The following is a 20,806-nucleotide window of genomic DNA, read 5'->3' as shown; positions in this document are numbered from 1 at the left end:
CATATACGGCATGCCGTGCTCATTACCGCAGCCACGTCTATTGCTGCCACCAGACAGTATGCGCTGGCAGAGCTGGGCGAGCCTGCGTGGCGCAGAGAAAACAATTGGCGCCCCGTGCCGGTTTGCCCGCTTCTTCAGGTTGTGGGCAACTCGGTGCACATAGGGTATGACCACTGGTCTTACTCGGCGCTTGCTGCACCCATGTGCTTGGTTGGTCGCACTTGAATTTCTGAAGGAGCGACTCTGAGACGGCGACAATAGCGTGCGGGGTAGCCCAGCCAAAGACGAACGATCCAATCGCAATTGAAATCTCCTTCGAATAGCGTGAGAGCACGACCGTACGAAAGCGGGTTCAATTAAGGCAGTGTTTCGATGGACCTCTTAACAGTCTTTGAATGCACCGAATCATATGGCAGCAATGCCTTAGTGGTCCGAGGCGACTAAAGCCAACAGACAGGACCCTTAGGCAAAGTGATGTTAGGATCTAAAAACAGCAAGGAATTGTGAACAGGGAAGTCGGGAGTAAAAAGCAAACCCTTCCCGGGACGGCAAAAGATCGCTAAAATGTCATCGATAACGGGTAATATGAGGCGGTCATTTGATGTCTTAAACCAATTAAAAATCGTTAACGTACCTAAAAACTTTCAGAACCTCCCCCCCCCCCCCCCCGATAAAATATTCGTGCAAGCACGGTCACTTTTTGCGAAAACCACATTGCAAAGCACGGGAGTGACACATGAGCATATGCAAATGGCTTGTCGTTGTGTACATAAGAATCGCCATTAACATTGCTGAAGGTGGCGTGAAGGTAAAACTCGAGAAGCGATAAGAAAGCACCTACGGTCATCCCTACGGCATTCTGGAATGCAACAGCACCACTCGCGTCTTTAATGGGGATTTTTATGTAACTTGAAGCATTGCCCCTAGAAACAGTAGCCTGGCCACTATTGCGGTTACAACCAAATATGCATGACCCACGGGTGAAGCCTGCTGTTTTTGGTGGATACCATAGGAAGAATCTAAAGCCTCTGCATCCACGCGCCACCGCCACTTTGGCTAAGTAACGCCAACCTTGTGTGCGCCGCTGGTCCCTGACTCGTCGCACACACCAGTTCGGCTTCCGCGGTTTCCGGTTCCTGAACTGCTGCTTGATCTGTAAACGTTGGGAGCGCTAAGTTAAGGAGCTCGAGCGTTCTCTAGTCTCCAGAGGCGCTCTAAGTAAACTTAACGGCTGGAAGCGACTTCAGGTGCGCGAAAAGGGAGGGTATTCTACGCGCTCCAGGCTGGGTGATGATGGGCGGGAGCTCGTGCCTGCTTCCTAAAACATGACGTGTTTCCGCCCTCCTTGCACTTTCACCATTTCAAGGCGTAGTTGGCGCGTCGCGCGCGCTGTTTGGTTTCGCGTTCGCACTCCTGTTTCAGACCGCGTTATCCGTGCAGTCTGACGCACTGGCAAGCAACCAAATAGTCGTTCTTCGATGACTAGTTCTTTGCCTCACAATTCGTGCACCACATAATTGTGCACGGCTCCAATCATAAGGCTGTCCTCCTGCTGCCCGCTGTCTTGAATCGCAAGCGTAAACCGCTGCTGCTGACTCTGTGGCCGCACGTCGACTTCCTCGATCTCGTCGTCGTGGATCAAGAACTGCAGCTTGTCAGCGGTGCCATGTTCAGAAAGTGCGCGAAATGTGATAGCGGATGCGTAAGCGGCATAACACTCACCAAATGGCGCGTTTCTGGACCTGAAACTGCATCGCGAGTTTGGCTGTCGGGACAAACGTGTACGACTCTCCGGCATCAGCGTGTGTCCGGGACAGAACGGTAAGCATGCTTTTGCGCAGGGCAAGATGCTCGGTCTGGGCAGTTACCGGCAGCTGCAGAGCGCTGGCATCGATTTCGTCTCGCTGCTCGAGGAGAAGGCGACTGACGCCGTGCTCGAGTCTCGCCGCAGCTCGCATGGCGTCGATCCGTTCGACGGCAGCCCCCTGGTCGAGGAGGTCTACACCGCGCCCGTGGGCAGTGAGACGCTAGACGCCGCCTCGCCTGGTGCCTTCTACGAGTCCAACCTGTCTCTGGCCGGATCGTACGATGATGCGCGCTCCGACATTTACCAGGTAGGAAACAAACGAAGGAGGTTTGAAATATACGTAACCCTTTGAGCTCCATGAGCCTGTGCTTAACAAGGCTATTTAATATGGCACCGCTACAAACACAAGAGTGAAAAACTTGGAGGCCGCCTAAGCTTCGCTTTTAAGAGTGGAACGCGATAGCATTCAAAGATCCCCGAGTGCTTCGCGCGCTTCAGGGCAACTGCAGCTTATGTAAGCGTAATGTTTACCGGGAAACGCTGGCGGCGAACGCAGTGCACGAAGGCGAGCTTTCTGGTATAAATGCGCCCTCTTGCGTGGGCCGATCCCGGAGGTTGTGCGCAGCCGCGCCAAAAAAAATTAGAAAATAGTACATCTTTTTCAGGCATTCCGGTATTGCTACGCACTTTTAATAATTTAGTCGGGAAAGATTTAATATAAAAGGCATGCGCTGTCAGTGTTTGGTTTCGTGACATTTGTTTGTGGGCTGTCATTCACAAAATTCCGAGGAATAATAGAAACTTTAATAGAAAATTTATTGGAATGGAAAAGATATTAAGGAGGGGTGGTCGGAGCCTCGCAGTCCAGGGCCCCACTGGCTTCTGCCGCCTGCCTGACCTGGCTAATTAAAGACTTTTGTCTTGCCAGGACGGAGCGGGCGAGCTGTGCCTCCCACTGTGTTACTGGTATTTGGTCTCTGATGGTGCTTAGCGCTCTCCCAGGCTACATGTATTAAGGTATAGGTATGCCACCGCACCAAGGACAGTTGGCCCTGTAACGAGTGGGATACGTGGCGTTTAGCAATATTAAATGGGGGAATACCCATTTTCGGGTAGATATTGTGGCGGGTATTTCCTGCGGACTCTACGCTGATGAGCAAGCATGTCTTTGGCGTTTAAATTGGTGGAATTTTGTGAGGGATAGTGCAAGTGGTTGGGGTTAGAAGAGGACGTCGGTCGCTCGGTCAGTAAACCCTTGAGCTAACGCGTTAGCCTTTTCGTTACCCAGTACCCCCGCGTGGCCCGGGCACCAGAGTAGGCGATGACGGTGGTTGAAGGATTTGGGAATTATCGGGAGGCTAGCCGCACTCACGTGCCCCTTCAGAAACATGCGACACATCTCCTGCGAGTCCGTGACAACGACCGAGTCCCTTTGCGAACGTGCGCACTCGCTCCGCGTGAGCGAGTGCGATCGCCACTGCTAATATTTCGGCCGAGGTGGGGGATCCCGCCGTGGCTGATGCGGTTATTTGCTGCTGGTAGATCACGTTCACGACTGCCAGTGCGTACCTCCTTTGATAGCGCTGTCCGGTCGCCTCTGCATACAGAACTGTGTCCGTGTAGTACGTGTTGCACCTATGGTTATTAGAGTACGTTGATTGTATGTGTTGTGCGCGTGCTTTGCGCCTTTCTTTGTTGTACTCAGGATGCATATTCTTGGGAATTGGGGCTACTGTAATTTTAGATCTCACCGAAGGATGGAGAGGTACGGCCTGTTCGGCGAGATAAATGGGATATGCTGGGAAATTGAGCCTAGCCAATATTGCTCTACCAGTTTTTGTGAAGCTGAGGCGTTCCCTCTGTCGCATCAGAGTGGCCTGCCTCAGTTCGTCGAAAATATTGTGCACTCCCAAAGCTAACATGCGCTCCGTGGAAGTACATTTAAGCAGGCACGGAGCCGCCTTGAAAGCTGTTCGAATTAAAGTGTTGGCCTGCCTCTCCTCTTCCCTGTTCAAGATTTGGTAGGGCAAGCCATACGTGATTTGACTAACCACTAAGGCCTGTACGAGCCTTAGGGTATCGTCTTCTCGCATTCCCACTTTTCGATACGTCACGCGACGTATCATTTGACCTATGTTGGGGGTAGTGGATTTCAGGGTTTTGAGCGTCTGTACTGCTCTCCTGTCGCTCTGCAGCCACAAACCTAGGACTCGTATCGTGGATACCTCTCGGACTGATTGGCCCTCAACTACGACGTTAATCGATCTTCTGGATTTGCAGCCTTTCGCGTGTATCCGGATGACCTCAGATTTTTCGGGCGTCCACTTCAGGCCGCTCCATCTAGAAAATTTCTCTACCGCTAATTAATACTGTGCTTTGGAGCGTATATTCTTTATCCCCTAGTGAACCTCTGTTCGTCCACAGCGTGATGTCATCCACGTAGAGCTTGTAACCTAAGTCAGGTATCCGTTTCAGATCGCGCGCGAGACGACACATCGCCATGTTGAAGAGCAGAGGAGATATTATCGCTCCTTGAGGTGGTCTTTTGCTAGGCATTTTATCGAGTGTAATGCACACAGTGCTCACGACAAGAAGAAGCGTTTATTGATGACACGGGAACGCATATATAGCCGCGCTTGCGCACAGCGTTGCTCTCTTTGTTCGCACAGTGTTGCTGCCTTGGCTGGCCGTTGCATCCTCCTTTCTTTGAAGAACGAAAACACTGAAAACACAGATAGCACTGAAAGCACGGAAAGCACTCAACAACGATGCGTGGCAGTCGACACTCCTAGGCTGTTTCAGCCTGCTGGAACTCGTGCGTGTAGGCCAGGCGGTCTGGGGATCTTCGCGGTCTGGTAGATCGTCGCAGTCAATCTGCAATGTTGGGCACGCCTGGTGTGCCTGCTGGTGATCGGTCCTGTGTGGCCTGCGGAGGTTCTTGCCGCTGCTGTGTGACTGCGCTCGGAGATGAATCAGGGGCGTCGTCGCAGTCGTCCGCCTGGTAATGGATGGTTCGATAGAACGCTTCTGGTGTTTTGCGAAGGTGCTGTCTATTTCGACGGAAAATCTGGCCATCCTCAGTCAGAACGGTGTACGATCTCGGGGCTATTGATATCCCATCTACCATTTCGGAGGATTCGGACGACGTCTCCCTTCTGTAGTGGAGCTAGTGGTCTTCCTGCGATCCTTGCTTGAACATGTTTTTGAACGAGACCTGAGGATGACGCTGAAAGATCTGGAAGTAGCGTTCTTAGACCCATTAGCAGTTCCGATGGTTAACGGCCATCTTCGAGAGGACACACCCTGTAGTTGAGAAGGCCCAAATACAAGTCCTCTTTTTTGGTCTCAGTCTTGCCCAGAAGCCGCTTGACCACTTGGACGCCCTTCTCGGCTAGTCCATTGGACCTGGAAAAACGTGGACTTGAAATGGTATGCACAAAGTCATAACGAGCCGCAAAATCTTTAAACTCTTTTGGCGCAAACTGCGGTTTGCCATCACTGCAAACTTCTAGTGGTATTCCATGCCTTGCAAAGATCTGACGTAGTTTATGAATGACAGTTGTTGCAGAGGTCTCCTTCAGGTGCTCAACTTCTGGAAAGTTAGAGCAGGCGTAATAGACAACCAAAAAATACTTTCCGGCGTATCGAAAAAGATCTGTACCAACTCTGGCCCATGGCATCTCTGGAATGCAGCGCTGGCACAGGGGCTCGTCAGGCTGTCGATAAGCAAACTTCTTGCAAACGTCACACCTGTCGTTGAAATGGGCAATATCTGTTAACATTCCTGGCCAATACATCAACTTGCGAGCCCTCGATCCTAAGCCGAGATGCCCTTGGTGCACTCGTCGCAGCATCTCTGTTCGCATGCTTGCAGGCACGACTACTTTGGTTCCCTTGAGGAATACGCCATTGACTACACAAAGTTCTTGTGTGAAGGACTTAGCTCACCTTCTATAGGCATTGATGACTGCAGCCTGGAGAGGACGTCTTGCGCCGTTGCATCACTGGCAGCTGCTGCCTGCAGGCGGGATAGGGTGGCTGGTCCGACAACGGCAGTCAGGGCGCCCACGGCATGAACTTCAACGTCCGTTGTGCCTTTTTCTGGTTGTTCCCGTGATGGGATTCATGACAAGGTGTCAGCGACAACCAATTTGCTGCCTGGAACATACTGCAACTCAAATTCGTACTTCAGCAGTCGAAGAAATAGTCGTTGCAGACGCGGTGGCATGTCGCCTATTTCCTTCTTTGAAATTGCCAATAATGGGTTGTGGTCGGTTTCGATAACGATATGTCTTCCATTGACATAATCATTGAACTTTTCACAGCCGAATGTTATGTCCAGGGCCTCTTTTTCTATTTGGGCGTACCTTCGCTCGGTTTCTGTGAGTGCCCGCGACGCGTAGCCTACCGAGCGTCATTCTCCTCCATGTTGTTGGAAAAGCACTGCTCCGAGTGCAAATGACGATTACCTAGTTGTTATGAAGAACAGCGATTGCGCCCTTTCACAGCACGAAGTTAATAACATACTAGACATTTTCATCAAATCTTCGGGAGGACTCAAGTTCACGCACGAGTTGGCGATGAATAACAGAATTCAATTCCTTGACATTAACCTATACTTTTCATCAAGTAAGCATATATGCTGGACCTATCAGCCTAGATCCAAGAAAACCTTGTTGCCATATGACAGCGCACAGACAAAACTGATTAAGAGGGGCATAGCCACCACGTGTATTAAGGCAGCATTAAATAAGTCGTGCGTGCACGAATGTGAGCGTAGCCTGATGAATCAGCTGGCAAGGTTAAGAGATGCAGGCTTTCCCCAACATGTCGTCACATCTGTGTGTGAGACAATCCTGCAGAGAGCAAAAGCAGAACTAGGCAAAAAAAGAAAACAATCAAGACAGGAGACCAGTGCACGTTGTTCCGTACGTGCACAAGCTATCACACAATCTTAAGAAAGTTTCAAATAATCATAATGTCAACTTGCTTTTCAACGCCCCCAGCAAGCTGTCTTCGATTTGTGCACGCATGAAACCAAGATACAGGTCCCCCGCTTGTACTGTCAATCACAAAACCCGATATTTGTCCGATTGCACAAGTAATGTAGTGTATCAGATTCCCTTGAATTGTGGAAAAGTTTACATAGGTCAAACTGGACAATGTTTCAATAATCGTGCTCGTCAACACTGCAATAACGGATATGGTAACCATTTAGCTGACCATTGTACGAAACACGCATGCGCTCCGATGTTTAATAAAACGAAATTTATAGGAAAAGGAAAATCTAAGAAGGAAAGAGAAATTTTAGAGGCCTTTTGGATCAGCATCGAAGGTGACAATTGTGTCAGTTCGCGTTCTCTTCTACTATCGGAGAAAGAAATAAACTTCCTGAAAGAAAGATTGGCATTGTGATTAGCGAGTGTTTGATGTGCGCATGTATTTTGAGTATGTATAATAAGGCTGGTTTTCTTGTAATAAACATTCAGTTGGCAGTCAGCGCTTGTCCTGTAGTCTTCGTTCCTTTCTCGTCATTGTTCATTACGCGCTGTTACTTCATATCTTGGCTCGAGTGCAAATGCTGCCGCATCCGTCGACAGTTTTGTGGGATGCTCGGGATTAAAGATAGCCAGGACGGGTGCTTCCGTCAGCATCATTTTGACCTGCGCCCACTCAAGCTTGTGAACATGCGTCTATTCGAAAACTGTGTCGTTTCTAATCAGGCTGCGCAAGGCCTCAGTATGGGCTGACAACAGTGGCAAGTACTTCCCGAAATAGTTCACGGTGCCAAGCAAACGTTGAACGTCTTTCTTGGTCGTTGGCGGAGGGTGGTTTAAAACGCTCTTTATCATGTCGGGATCGGGCTCAATACCTTTGTAACTAATCTTATCACCCAAGAAGCTTATTTCAGTGCGTCCAAAAATGCACTTTTCTGCATTCAAAGTTAGGCCCTCTGCCTGTGCCCTTTCCAGCGCTTTGTACAGGCATTCATCATGCTCCTTTTGTGTAGAACCCCACACTAGCACATCGTCAATGTACACACGTGTTCCCGGGAGGTCGTCAAATATCTGGCTCATTGTACACAGGAAAACTTCGGGTGCAGATGCAATACCGAAAGGCAGTCTGAGATACCGATAACGGCCAAATGGCGAACTGAATGTGCAGATTTCTGATGTCTTTTTGTCGAGAGGAATTTGATGAAAACCACTGTTGGCATCGAGTCTGCTGAAATACTTTGCATGCGCTAGATCCCCTTCGATTTCTTCCCGGCATGGCAACTGAAAGTGCTCTCTCTCTCTTTATCGCCCTATCAATTGCCCGCGGGTCCATATATACTCTTAAGTCTCCATTTTTTCTTCCTCACGATAACCAGGGGACTTACCCAGTCTGGCGGTTCTTCCACCTTCTCAATGATGATCAACATAACTTCTTCTTGGGCGAGTTGGTGTTTACTGAACATGGTACTTAGTAGCGCAAAACTCGAAATAAAAGACAACAGTGAAAGACGAGAGGAAAGGAAAGACGAGCGCTACACTCACAACTGTTTATTTCGGAGCAAGGCTTGCTATATATACACAGACATACGGATGCGCAAACGCATGAAACACACAAAGGGCGCCAGTCAGCCGAAGGCAGAGTAGTCACTTTATATGCTTAACAATCTCATTTCTGAATCATAAAGTGTCACGGTCGTTTGACTAACGCAGGCTAGACCATTGATTTGGATGTGGTAGGCCTCTAACAGTTCACGAGCGGTTTTGTTCTTACTTTTGCCTAGGATCCTGACATTAAAAAACAGCGGTTCACAGTCGGGACAAGACCTGCAATGCGCAGACAAGTGCGCGGTGGTATCCTTTAAAAGATTTGCGTGCTCTCTCATTCGGTCGTTGACGCAGCGCCCCGTTTGCCCAATGTAGCACTTGCCACAGCGGAGGGAAATGAAATAAACCACTCCAGTGGAACAATGCACGTAGCGCTGAACGTGCTGTACTGTGCACCCGTTATTAGCGCCACCCGTGATTCGAGGGCAGAGACGGGCCAGCTTGTTCGGGGTGGAAAAAACCACTGGTACTCCGTACCTGTTCGCCACCTTCTTAAGGTTGTAGCTAACCTTGTGAAGGTATGGCACCACTTGTGCCTTTTTTCGAGCGTTGCGCTCGACTTCATCGCCCACCTTAGGCTTTTTGGTGCCTTTCAGCTTCTGGAGCAAAAATTCCCCTACGGACGTCAACACCGTAGGGGAATCCGTAGGGACGTCCGTAGGGGACGTCCGTAGGGGAATCTTTGCTCCAGAAGCTGAAAGGCGCCAAAAAGCCTAAGGTGGGCGATGAAGTCGAGCGCAACGCTCGAAAAAAGGCACAAGTGGTGCCATACCTTCACAAGGTTAGCCACAACCTTAAGAAGGTGGCGAACAGGTACGGAGTACCAGTGGTTTTTTCCACCCCGAACAAGCTGGCCCGTCTCTGCCCTCGAATCACGGGTGGCGCTAATAACGGGTGCACAGTACAGCACGTTCAGCGCTACGTGCATTGTTCCACTGGAGTGGTTTATTTCATTCCCCTCCGCTGTGGCAAGTGCTACATTGGGCAAACGGGGCGCTGCGTCAACGACCGAATAAGAGAGCACGCAAATCTTTTAAAGAAGGATACCACCGCGCACTTGTCTGCGCATTGCAGGTCTTGTCCCGACTGTGAACCGCTGTTTTTTAATGTCAGGATCCTAGGCAAAAGTAAGAACAAAACCGCTCGTGAACTGTTAGAGGCCTACCACATCCAAATCAATGGTCTAGCCTGCGTTAGTCAAACGACCGTGACACTTTATATGCTTAACAATCTCATTTCTGAATCATAAAGTGACTACACTGCCTTCGGCTGACTGGCGCCCTTTGTGTGTTTCTTGCGTTTGCGCATGCGTATGTTTGTGTATATATAGCAAGCCTTGCTCCGAAATAAACAGTTGTGAGTGTAGCGCTCGTCTTTCCTTTCCTCTCGTCTTTCACTGTTGTCTTTTATTTCGAGTTTTGCGCTACTAAGTATCATGTTCGATGATGTTCGCAGCATTCATCCGGTCGAGTTCTTCTTAAGCGGCTTCTTGAGGTACACGCCGGGTTGGCTGTACCACACGGACAGCGTCCTCTCGAAGCACCATTTTGTACTCGCGCCGCGTCCTGCCAATGCCGGTGAATGACCTTGGGAATGCCTGCTTTAGGCTTCCATATGCCTCGCTGCTGTCCACCGCGTTCACTCTGTTGACCAGACCAAGTTGCTCACTTGCCCCGAGGCCCAGAATGGCTTGCTTCTTTACTATGAAGAAGTCAAGTAGCACACGCCGTTTGTCTAACTGCACGGGGAGGCGAACCTTTCCACTGTGTGGTATTTCGCCACCCCCATAATGGCGCAGGATGCTCCTCGTGGGGTACGGCTGCTGCTTAGTTCCGAGAGAGAGAGAGAGAAAATGATTTAATGAAAGGCAGGGAGGTTAACAAGGACTGAGCCCGGTTGGCTACCCTACACTGGGGGAAGGAAAAAGGGGAGAGAGAGATTAAGAGAAGAATAGAAAGTCCACTGTTGATATCGCCGACGTAGCAACAGATCTCTGTTCTATCACTGATTATCAATCAGTCCGGGTCATAGACGGTCACTCAGTCCTGTAGTTTTTAAAAATCGCAGCAGCGCTTTTGTGGCCTTTTGCAGCTGTGATATTCGAGGCCATGGTCCCAAGATCTTGCTCAAAGTGAACGGTCTTCTATCTAGCCTATTGAGAACGTTGCAGAGGTCATGTCTTTCGTTTTGAAAAGATGGACAGTAGCATAGTAGGTGTTCTATAGTCTCATTGACACCGCAGGCATTACACTCGGCGCTATCAGCCATTCCAATCAAACACGTGTAAGCATTGGTGAATGCAACACCCAAGCGTAAGCGGCACAGCATTGTTTCCTCATTTCGAGGAAGTCCAGGCAACAGCCGCAGCTGCATAGATGGGTCGAGAGAATGCAACCAATGTTGGGCGAATTCAGTTGTATGCCACTTCTCCAATGTCATAGTTTGCGCCAGCTTGCTTAGGTGTTGGGCTGCGTCAGTCCACGATAAAGGTACAGAAACAATATTTGCTCCTTCGTGTGCTTTCCTAGCAGCTTCGTCGGCGATGTCGTTGCCGGTGATACCGCAATGACTCGGCAGCCACTGAAACACGACGTCGTGTCCTTTTGCGATCGTATGGTGGTGCATTTCTCGTATCTCCGAGACGAGTTGTTCGCAGGACCCGCGACGGAGAGCTGACAAAAGACATTGTAGGGCCGCCTTTGAATCACATAATATTACCCACCGATTAGCCGGTTGGTTGTTAATATAATCAATGGCACCTCGGAGGGCAACAAGCTCCGAAGCGGTCGATGATGTCACGTGAGAGGTCTTGTATGTGATGCTCATTGATCGTGATGGTATAACCACTGCGCCGGTGGAGCTGGTCTGAGTGGAAGAGCCATCCGTATATATGTGGATTCGGTCAGAGTAGAAAGAGTGCAAGCAATCGAGAACTGCTTGCTTCAAGGCCAAAGTGGGCAGGTCCGTCTTTTTTCTTATTCCTGGAACGTAAAGGCGCACTTCAGGTTGTTTTAAACACCACAACGCTGACGGTGAACGTGTCGAGAGTGTGAATTTCGATGGTAGGGAGGCACTATGAATGCTGACCACGTTGGAGAATGACGCCCGTGGTCGTCGTTCTGGCAGGGAGGCAAGAGAGCTTGATTGCATCCGTGAAACGCGGCGAATATGGACCCTAAGCGTGTCGATGGTCATGTAAGTTGTGATCGGATGGTCTTGAGCCGTGATAACTGTTCCTGCTGTTGAGGCGCTCCGCGGAAGGCCGAGGCAAACACGTAATGCCTGTGCTTGCACGCTCTGAAGGGCTCGAAGATTTGATTTGCATGTTTTAGCAAGCACGGGAGAGCTATAGCGTAGGAAGCCGATAAAAAGTGCTCGGTACAACTGTAGCATAGAGCTCACTGATGATCCCCACGCTTTACCGGCGATGAATTTGAAAACGTGAACCATAGATGTGAGCTTCTTCTTCAAGTGGGCTACCTGAGGGCTCCAGGAGAGGTCTCGGTCAACAAAGACACCCAAAAACCGATGATTTCTCTTGTAGGAGATACGCTGGCCATTGATGCACACTGGATAACCAGACATCGCTTTTCGCGTAAAAGCGACTAACGCACATTTTTCTGTCGAGATGGTTAGGCTTTGTGTGCAAAGATAGCCAGTTGCCTGTGTTGCTGCCTTCTGCAACCTTGCACGAACCTGCGGGCGAGTCACCGCTGATGCCCAGATGCAGATGTCGTCGGCGTAGATGGAGACACTCACTGTTTCCGGTAGGGAATCGGCCAGCCCAAGAAGTGTGAGGTTAAAGAGAATACGGCTTAGAACACCGCCTTGAGGAACGCCACGGCATGTGTAGTGGTCAGTAGTCGGACCATCTTCTGTGCGTACAAACAAGGACCTTTGTGTCAAGTAGCTTTGGATCCATCGAAATACTCGCCCTCCTAATTCCAATGTCAAAAGTGCGTCTAGGATGGCTTGATGGGAAACGTTGTCGTAGGCGCCTTTCACGTCAAGAAAGAGTGCTACTGATAATCGTTTCCAAGACTTTTGCTGCTCGACAGATGACACTAGATCGATGACATTGTCAATCGATGAACGACCTCGTCGAAATCCCGCCATAGAGTCAGGGTAAATGTTGTGGTGTTCAAGATACCATTCGAGACGCATGAGGATCATGCGCTCCATGAGTTTTCCGACGCAGCTGGCGAGTGCTATAGGCCGATATGATGACAGTTCTAGCGGTGACTTCCCTGCTTTTAGCAGGAAAAGGTTGAAAGTATTAAAAAGGTTGAGCAGTTCTCGTCGCGCTTCTCGACGTAGGTGGCGCATAGCATTATATGTGATTCCGTCGGGCCCTGGCGAAGACGAACACCTACATAGCGCCATAGCAGCCTCTAACTCTTCCATAGAAAAAGGAGCGTCCATACTTGTATCTCGTGGACCAGGAATGTCGCCTAAAACCATGTCAGGGAGTGGAACTGTTCCACCGGCGACTTTCGCACAAAACTCTTCTGCGACGTCTATCTCACGGCGGTTTTGATGGAGAGCAAGGGCGTTAAATGGGTGTCGTTGCTGGGGACATGAGCGAAGACCCCTTAGGGTACGCCACACACGGGACAGTGGCTTTCGGGGGTCCAGTGACTCACAAAAGCATTTCCATCTTTGATCTTCTAGCTTATCCATCCGGCGCTGTATCTTCTTTTGCATTCGCCGAGCTACTCTGAGGTCAAGAATTGACTTCGTGCGCCTGTACCTCCTTTCAGCTCGACGACGTAGTGCACGAAGTCTTTCCAATTCAATGTCATACTCTGTACGCTTTGATGATTGTGTGAAGCTACGCGTACAATCGTGCATTGCGTCTGCAATGATATCTTCTAGCCTGCGTGCGATTGGTTTCTTGCATGCGTCTTCCACAAGATCTTCAAAGACTGACCAGTCAATTTGGCGAGATATATTGGGTAATGTAGCTTCTAGTCCATCGATTCTCACATAGGTCGGAATATGATCACTTCCATGGGTTTCGATATCAGTGAACCACTGCACTCTCGAAGTTAGGCAACGTGATACCAGTGTTAAATCTAGGCAGCTGCTGTACGTTGTTCCTCGCAGATATGTCGGGCTTCCGTCATTTAGAAGACGCAGGTTGTGGCCTGATGCAAAGGATGTGAGTGACCTGCCTCTTGAATTTATCCTGGAGCTTCCCCATATCTGGTGGTGAGCGTTGAAGTCTCCTGTTATTATCCAAGGACCGTGAGTCGCAGCCATAAGATCTTTTAGTCTTTTGCTATCGAATTGACTTGTTGGGGAAAGGTAGACGCCAATAAGTGTAAAAGACAGCCTCTTCTTTTTCACAGTAACACAGACATATTGGTTATCGTCGTGTGGAGGTACGGGCTGGGCGAAATACGTAAGGTCCTTGCGAATGTAAAGCAGAACCTTACTACTTCGGGCACAAGTGGTTGAAACGAAAGGTTCATATCCTGATAGTCTCAAGGTAGTTGATAAATTCGGTTCACAGATGACCAGTACAGGAAAGCGGTTTTCAAACACGAACTGCCGGAAATCCGAAATACGTGACCTCAGGCCTCTCGCATTCCACTGGAATATGGAGGCGCTTCTGACATCATCCCGGAACGATCGCTGCTGTTGTCGACGAGCCATGGTTCCGCTATATAAGTTTTCAAGCACTGGACTTCTGAAGGCTTGCGAGAACCGGATTGATGGCATCCAGCACTTGCAATGCACTCCTAGCTGTTGGTGTCTGCAGCTTGTCCAGAAGAACACGAAGAGCACTCACCAGAGAGCTGAGCATAACAACAATTTGTTGATCCTGGTCTGTCAATTTATCAGGAACAGACGAGGTGTCCCTTGCTGTAGATGTCTGTTCCCGCTCCGTAGGTGCATGTAGCCTCGGGAGTGCAGGCCAAGCGTCAGCTGACGTGTTGTTCGAAGCTCCTTTGTCCTTAGAGCTGACTGCGTTTGGCCTGGGCGGGAGAGGGGGTGGTGATGTACGTGGCTCGCGCGGTACAGAGGCTTTGGAGGTTCTTGAGCGGCGTCGGCGACGTGATCTTCGTCGCTTAATAGATGCTGCCGCTTCTCGGTGAGACGAGTGGTCTCTAACCATTTTCTTTAAAATTGCCATTTCCTTTCGAATTAAGGGGCACTCCTTTGAGGATGCATCATGAGGGCCGCTGCAGTTTGTGCACTTCAGCACACTGGCCTCGCACGTGTCAGTGGTGTGCGGCCCCGTGCATCGAGAACACACGGAAGTGTTTTTGCACACACTACTCACATGGCCTAACTTCATGCACTTCCAGCACTGTAGTGGTTTTGGTACAAAAGGCCGAACTGCGTGTCGGAAGTGGCCCACCTTTACGTGTGTTGGTAGGGATTCGCCCTTAAATATGATCTTTACACACCGTGACGTGCCGAGACGAAAAACGTTTGCGATGACGGTGTTTTCGGTAGCCGGCTTGATTAAGATCGACAAATCGGTGTCGGTAATGGTTTAGTCGACATCATAAATTACGCCAGTACTGCTTTCTTTTCCCAGCGGAATATGAGGGTGGACTTTAATCCCGTCAAGTTCCGTGACCTTGCGCAAGGAATCTAACGCAGCCGCATGTTCTACGTCGATCGCTACGACGTTCTTACGGGTATTTACTCTGATGTCCTTGATTTCATTCGGGACCAGTGCCTCTAGATGTGTAGACACGGCTTGCCTGTTGAGGCATCTCAGGTTATCCGTGGCGAGAACTGGCGTGAAAAGGATGGTGAGTACCTCGGTAATCCGTGATGACCTCATGGTGGACGCACTCGAATTCGATGATGTGCTGACAAACCTTCTCTTTGCTTTACGGCTCCGCACCAGCTCGAAGGTGTCGTCACCAGATTCTTCACTGCTGACATAGTACTGCATGGTGTCGTCGCTGTCAGTGTCGCTCTCGGTGCCGTTGCGCTTCCTGGAGGCAGCCGCCGCGGGCACTACTGAGTCCGGCGGACGCGCGTGAGAGTCTATCTCCACCGCAACTAAGCAGGAAACAGCAGTTCACCGGCAAAGTCCAAGAAAATTCACAAAAGAAGTAGAGCTCGAAGACTCGGCGTTCTGCCTGAAAGGCACTTCGTCTTCGTCCCCCCGCTTAGTTCCCAGCCTTTTGAACAGCGAGCGCGGTAACAAGTTAGCCTGCGCTCCCGTATGGACCTTCAGCTGCACATCAGTTCCCTCAATGTTCGTTGTTACAATCCAGTCGCGACTTTCGGGGCCACGCTTACTTTCCGTCGTGTGGATCTCCAGAACGTCGAAGTCACTGTCACTCTCCGCTCCTTCGACTACGTCATCAACGGCTGCTCGCTTGCTTGTACAGCAGGCGGCGAAGTGATTAGGCTTCGTGCACTTGTTGCATGTTTTGCCGAACGCCGGACACTTCCTTGGCGCGTGCGACAAGTTGCAGTACCGGCATTTTCGGCGTCCGCGTTTAGCTTGCGTTCGTGAAACAGGTTCAATCTTGTTTTCCTCCATCCACGCCCTATTTTGCGATTCGGCAAGTTCCTCAGCTTTGCAGAATTCCACTGCTGTGACCAGCATCAGGTCTTTCTTTCGAAGTTTTTCTCGCAGGGAAGTGCTGCAAATGTCATACACGATTTGGTCCCGCAGCATAGAATTTCGCAAATCCCCGAAGTTGCACGTTCTTGCTTTTAGTTTCAGATCTCGAAAGAACTGTTCAAATGGCTCTCCGTGTGCCTGACGACGCGAGTGGAACACATAGCGTTCGTAAGTCTCATTACACTTAGGCAAGCAGTAGTTTTCAAACGCTTTAACCAACGCGTCGTAGTCATTAGCTTCCTCCGGTGATGGTTCCGAGTATTAAACACGTCAATAGCTTCTTGACCCGCAACATGCAAAAAAATTGCAGCTTTCTGCTCCTCACTGCGTGGCTTCGTGGGCTCCGTTGCTATCAGGTACAGCTCGATGCGTTGCTTGAATGTCTGCCAGGACGTCGCTGCGTTGTCGCCCACTTGCAGTGGCTCAGAACGGCGTAGGTCGGTCATGGTCCCGTGAGCGAGCTACACTTCTGACACCATGTATCGAGCGTAATGCACACAGTGGTCGCGACAAGCAGAAGCGTTTATTGATGACACGGGGACGCATATATAGCAGCGCTTGCGCACAGCGTTGCTCTCTTTGTTCGCACAGTGTTGCTGCCTTGGCTGGCCGTTGCAGGCATTTTAAATAAATCCGATGTTATTTGGCCAATACTAATGCTCTCCTCGCGGTTGGAAAGAAACGCTCTTAAGTAATTGTATGTGCGCTCACCACAACCCTCGAGTTCGAGTTCCTCCAATATTGCGGCGTGAGAGACGTTGTCGAAGGCCCCTTTGAGGTCTAGTGCTAGGACTAATCTCTTGTCGCCGTACGGTATATTAGTTAGAATTTCGTCTCTAAGTAGGAGGAACGCATCCTGGCAATATAAACCCGTGCGAAATCCTATCATGGAGTCCGGGAGCCAGCTCCGCTCTTCCAGGTATCGCTGGAATCTGCTATGGATCACCCTTTCATAGAGCTTACCCAGGCAGGACGTGAGCGATACCGGCCGGGGTGTATCGATCGAAGGATTCTTTTTTGATTTTGGGATCATGATTATTTTAGCCAATTTCCACTCTTGGGGAAACTCTCCCTTGGCCCAGCACTCGCTATTAAAAACCTTTGCTATTTTTGCTAGGGCTACCGAATCCATGTTTCGAATCATTGAATTGGTGATCGAGTCTGGGCCCGGTGCCGAGTTTTTAACTGCGGATTGTGCAGCCTCATAGACTTCCGCGTACGTTAGTTCTTCGTCTAATTTAGGGTTGGCCTCCCCCGCGTATTGTCTCGTCGCGTAGGACGATCCCATCGTGGGTGATTGTCCTATGTACTTGTTCTGAAGAGCATCGACTAGATCTTGGTCTGTACCCTCGAAGTTGTCTGCTATAATTTGGAGTCTCAGACGGGTTTGGGTGCGAGCTAGTTGGTACTGATTATACATATTTAAAACAGCGCCAAAATCACGGACAATAACACAGGATCAGCGCTCGTCCTGTGTTCTTTCTTGTCCGTGTTTTTGGCGCTGTTCTAAATATGTATAATTTGGAACTTCTTGTTATTCTCAGTACGTGTGCTCATCGGGTCCAGCATGCTCCGTAATATTCGCCACGTACTGGTCGTTCCCAGAGTTCCTAATAGGGTTCCACAGAACGTCCCCCACTCGTTTTTAGCTAGCTCGTTGGCGTGGCCTTGCTCTGCCAAGAGAGCGATGCGTTGTCTCAGGTGTTTGTTTAGACGTCGTCTTTTCCACCTCTTGGCCAAATTCCGCCTCTCTTCCCATAGGCTGACCAGGTCTATCACCGGCACCTCTGCTGTGCGCTCAATGGCTTTGGTGGTGTCCCCGTGTGCTCGTTGAAGGAATTGAGTCCATTCCCGGATGTTGGTTGGGGCGGTATCCGACTCCTCCAGCGCCCTCTGGAGTGCTCTATAACGAGGCCAGTCGGTTAACCTAGTGATTCCTATTGTTCTGCGTATGTTGGGCGTCGAGAGCGCTATTCGGATTATGTCGGGATCGCATCCCAGATTTTCGTCGAGGGAAACCCATTGGGCCTCTCTGACATTAATTGTAAAGGCACGGTCGGGCGCCGTGTCTCTGCTGACGCTGTTATTCGTGCGGGTCGGTTTGCCGATTTGATTGATTGCCCGTAAGCCCAAGGCCGTTACGGTGCGCTCGAGTAGGAACCCCTTGGGCGACGTTTTCGCGTATCCCCATAGTATGTGGGGCGCATTGAAGTCACCCTCTATCACAGCCCTGGTGCCCGCTAAATCTTTCGTTGCTGAGAGAATGCGGGGTAGGTCGTTCCCTTTGCTTTTGGGAGGACTGTACAGATTTGTGATTATTGTGTGTGCCTTACTTCGTTTATTTGGCATCTGTCACAGCTGTCCCCGATTCGTCGTCGGCGCGAAGTCAATCGACGGGTAGACAAGCTGGTTGGTCGTTCCGTACGCAAGCGAGCACAGTGAAGAGAGTCAGAGTCGGGAGTAAACAAAAAAAAACAAGATATTTATCGGCTGATAAATATACACAAGTTCATACAATAAAATAATAAGAAAAAAAACACAAGACAGACTAACACACCTGAACTTAATATCACACAATGATGAAGACCAATAAATACGAGCAATTAACAGAACATATACATATGAAACATGGCGCGGATCAGATATACAAGAATACACTTAACAGTATTTCACTAAAGCAAAGTTCAAAAGAATTCAAAGTTCAAAAGAAAAAAAACAAATGGTGTCATACGCATTGCCGGGCAGCAGCAGCAAGTCCATAAACCGTGGAAGTCGGTGCACAAAGCTTTCCCGAAGAAGGCTGGCGGTCCGATCTTGTCGAGGTGGATGCGAATTGCTGAGCTGGGGTTCCCGGGAGTCTAGATCTGACGACTTTTCTCAAGCAGGTTGAGCTAACTTGAGGTGAACTACCGTGAGCTTCGTTGCAGACGCTGGTTTGACGTCTCGTACGTCAACAAGTTCCTCGGAGTTCCGACGTGGCCAGGCGGCCCAGGCGATACTGGACGCTAGCCCCCCAACGGCTTCTCAGCAGCGCATAGGTTCAGCTTCTAGACTAATCAGCAGGGCCCAAAACATGCGCCTAAATAGCCTCTCCTTTCCCTAGTTCCCTAGGTAGGGAAACTGCCGCTACGTAGCATTCTCCGAATTCAGCTCTCTTAGCTCCCAACAATCTTGGCCGCGACCTATCACTATGGACGAAGAACCGCAGATTAGCCTCTCTCCCAATGTCAAGGGCCAAGGTTGAGCCCGGCACTACCATGTGGCCGTACGCGCACACTTCGGGGTCCGTAATCGGCGTGACGCGTCTGGAATCGAGATGGCAGCCCGAGCGGCCACGACGCTTTTGACGCCCGTAATTCGGCGTATCGATGTCGAATGCATTATACGCTGCACAGTCAGGAGCCCCCGTGTTTGACGCTCGTAATTCGGCGTGTCGATGTCGAGTGCATTATACGCTGCACAGTCAGGAGCCCACGTGTTTGACGCTCGTAATTCGGCGCGTCGATAATCAGCGTCCAAACCATTCGAAAATATGCCGCTCCGTGACAGCATCACACTGATAACTATGGAATTAGTATCTCTCTCAGTTTGCGGAAGTCTTAATAATTGAGCGTTTATCGACTTGCTCACCAGCGTGGCGACCTTCGAATTTTGAGGATCGCTCAGAGTGTAGTATCCCTGCAGTTTGGGCGGCTTGGCCCCGACCTCCTGCAGACATATCACGTCCGGAGCGATTTCGGAGTTTTTAATAAACTGGTGGAGCACAGCCGCTTTCCTGGAGAAGGAGCGGCATATCTACTGCCATATCTCTAATTGTTCTGAATTTTGTATTCGTTGGGATTTCTTAGCGTGATTAGTCATGTTGCCCACTCTTATTTTAAGCCCGTGACGTTTCCGTGTTCGAACCGTCGGATTCTGTTACGCAGTGGCTTATTTTAGTTTTTGCCGAACCCGCTCCTATTGTAATTGCGCGGTTTTTGGTGGGAACAGCCTTCGAGACTGCCCTAAGCTGTTCCGCCACGAATACCTTGTGTTTCTCGAAGTCATTCGTGCATAGTTGCTGAAATTCCGTTAGATTTTGGTTAACTAACGTCATCATTTCATGCATGAATATTTTAAGGTTTTCCTCGATCATTGTTCGGATCTGCGTTGCCGTTATCTGTGCGATATTTGAGATTTGGGTTGTCGGAGACTGCGCAGAGACCGAGGTTATAGCTGCCGCCGCCTTCCTTTTGGCTATTTCTTTAGGCTGAAGCGGCGTTTCCAGCTGGTGTATTGTGCTATTTAAGCGCGCCTCTAACTCTGACATTTGTTTCTCAAGTGATTTTCGTTTGCGTTCTTCTCCTGAGAGCTGTTCTCTTAGTCGCGCGTTTTCCTTTTCCAATTTCAGAATACGTTGATCATTTTCAGCAGTATTCTGTTTTGGAGCAGTGGGAGAAATGACCCTCGCCCAGCTCACCTGCTGTTTTTTAGGCAGTGGCGAATTCGACCGCTGCGAAGCCCTTGAAGTACCTCGAGGGGGTATTGCTCTTCGCTCTGCTTTCGTGTGTCGGTAGAGGTCCTCCTCCTCCGTCGACTCGAACCAGCGCCCCGGTGCTTTCTTGGTGTTCTGTCCCGACCGCTCCCGCGATCGAGACTGGTGAGTCGTCTTCCCGCGTTTGGCGGCAATCAGTTTGTTCGGGCACCGACGCGTCTCGTGCCCCGCCGCCCTGCACATGGCGGACTTCACATTCGTGTCCTTGTGGGGGCGGATTTTCGAGTCCGCAGCCACGGCTTATGTTCTTGGGGTTCGGACAC

At 50.0% G+C, this 20,806-nt stretch overlaps 1 protein-coding gene across 2 annotated transcripts in view; it reads left to right on the top strand.

Annotated features, from left to right (window-relative positions):
* The window catches only part of LOC119441294 (ATP-binding cassette sub-family C member 4-like), a 450,511-nt gene that overhangs the window by 250,111 nt on the left and 179,594 nt on the right, over positions 1-20,806 (top strand). For both annotated transcript variants that reach the window (XM_037705919.2, XM_049661127.1), the window contains one exon: positions 1,842-2,114. In XM_037705919.2, coding sequence (XP_037561847.1) covers positions 1,842-2,114 — 273 coding nt within the window. The remainder of the gene's footprint in view (positions 1-1,841; positions 2,115-20,806) is intronic.

This window comes from Dermacentor silvarum, chromosome 2 (genome assembly GCF_013339745.2).
Source record: "Dermacentor silvarum isolate Dsil-2018 chromosome 2, BIME_Dsil_1.4, whole genome shotgun sequence".
Classification (NCBI taxonomy): domain Eukaryota; kingdom Metazoa; phylum Arthropoda; class Arachnida; order Ixodida; family Ixodidae; genus Dermacentor; species Dermacentor silvarum.
The sequence above is the reverse complement of the archived record's forward strand: the minus strand, read 5'-3'. Positions and strand labels throughout refer to the sequence as shown.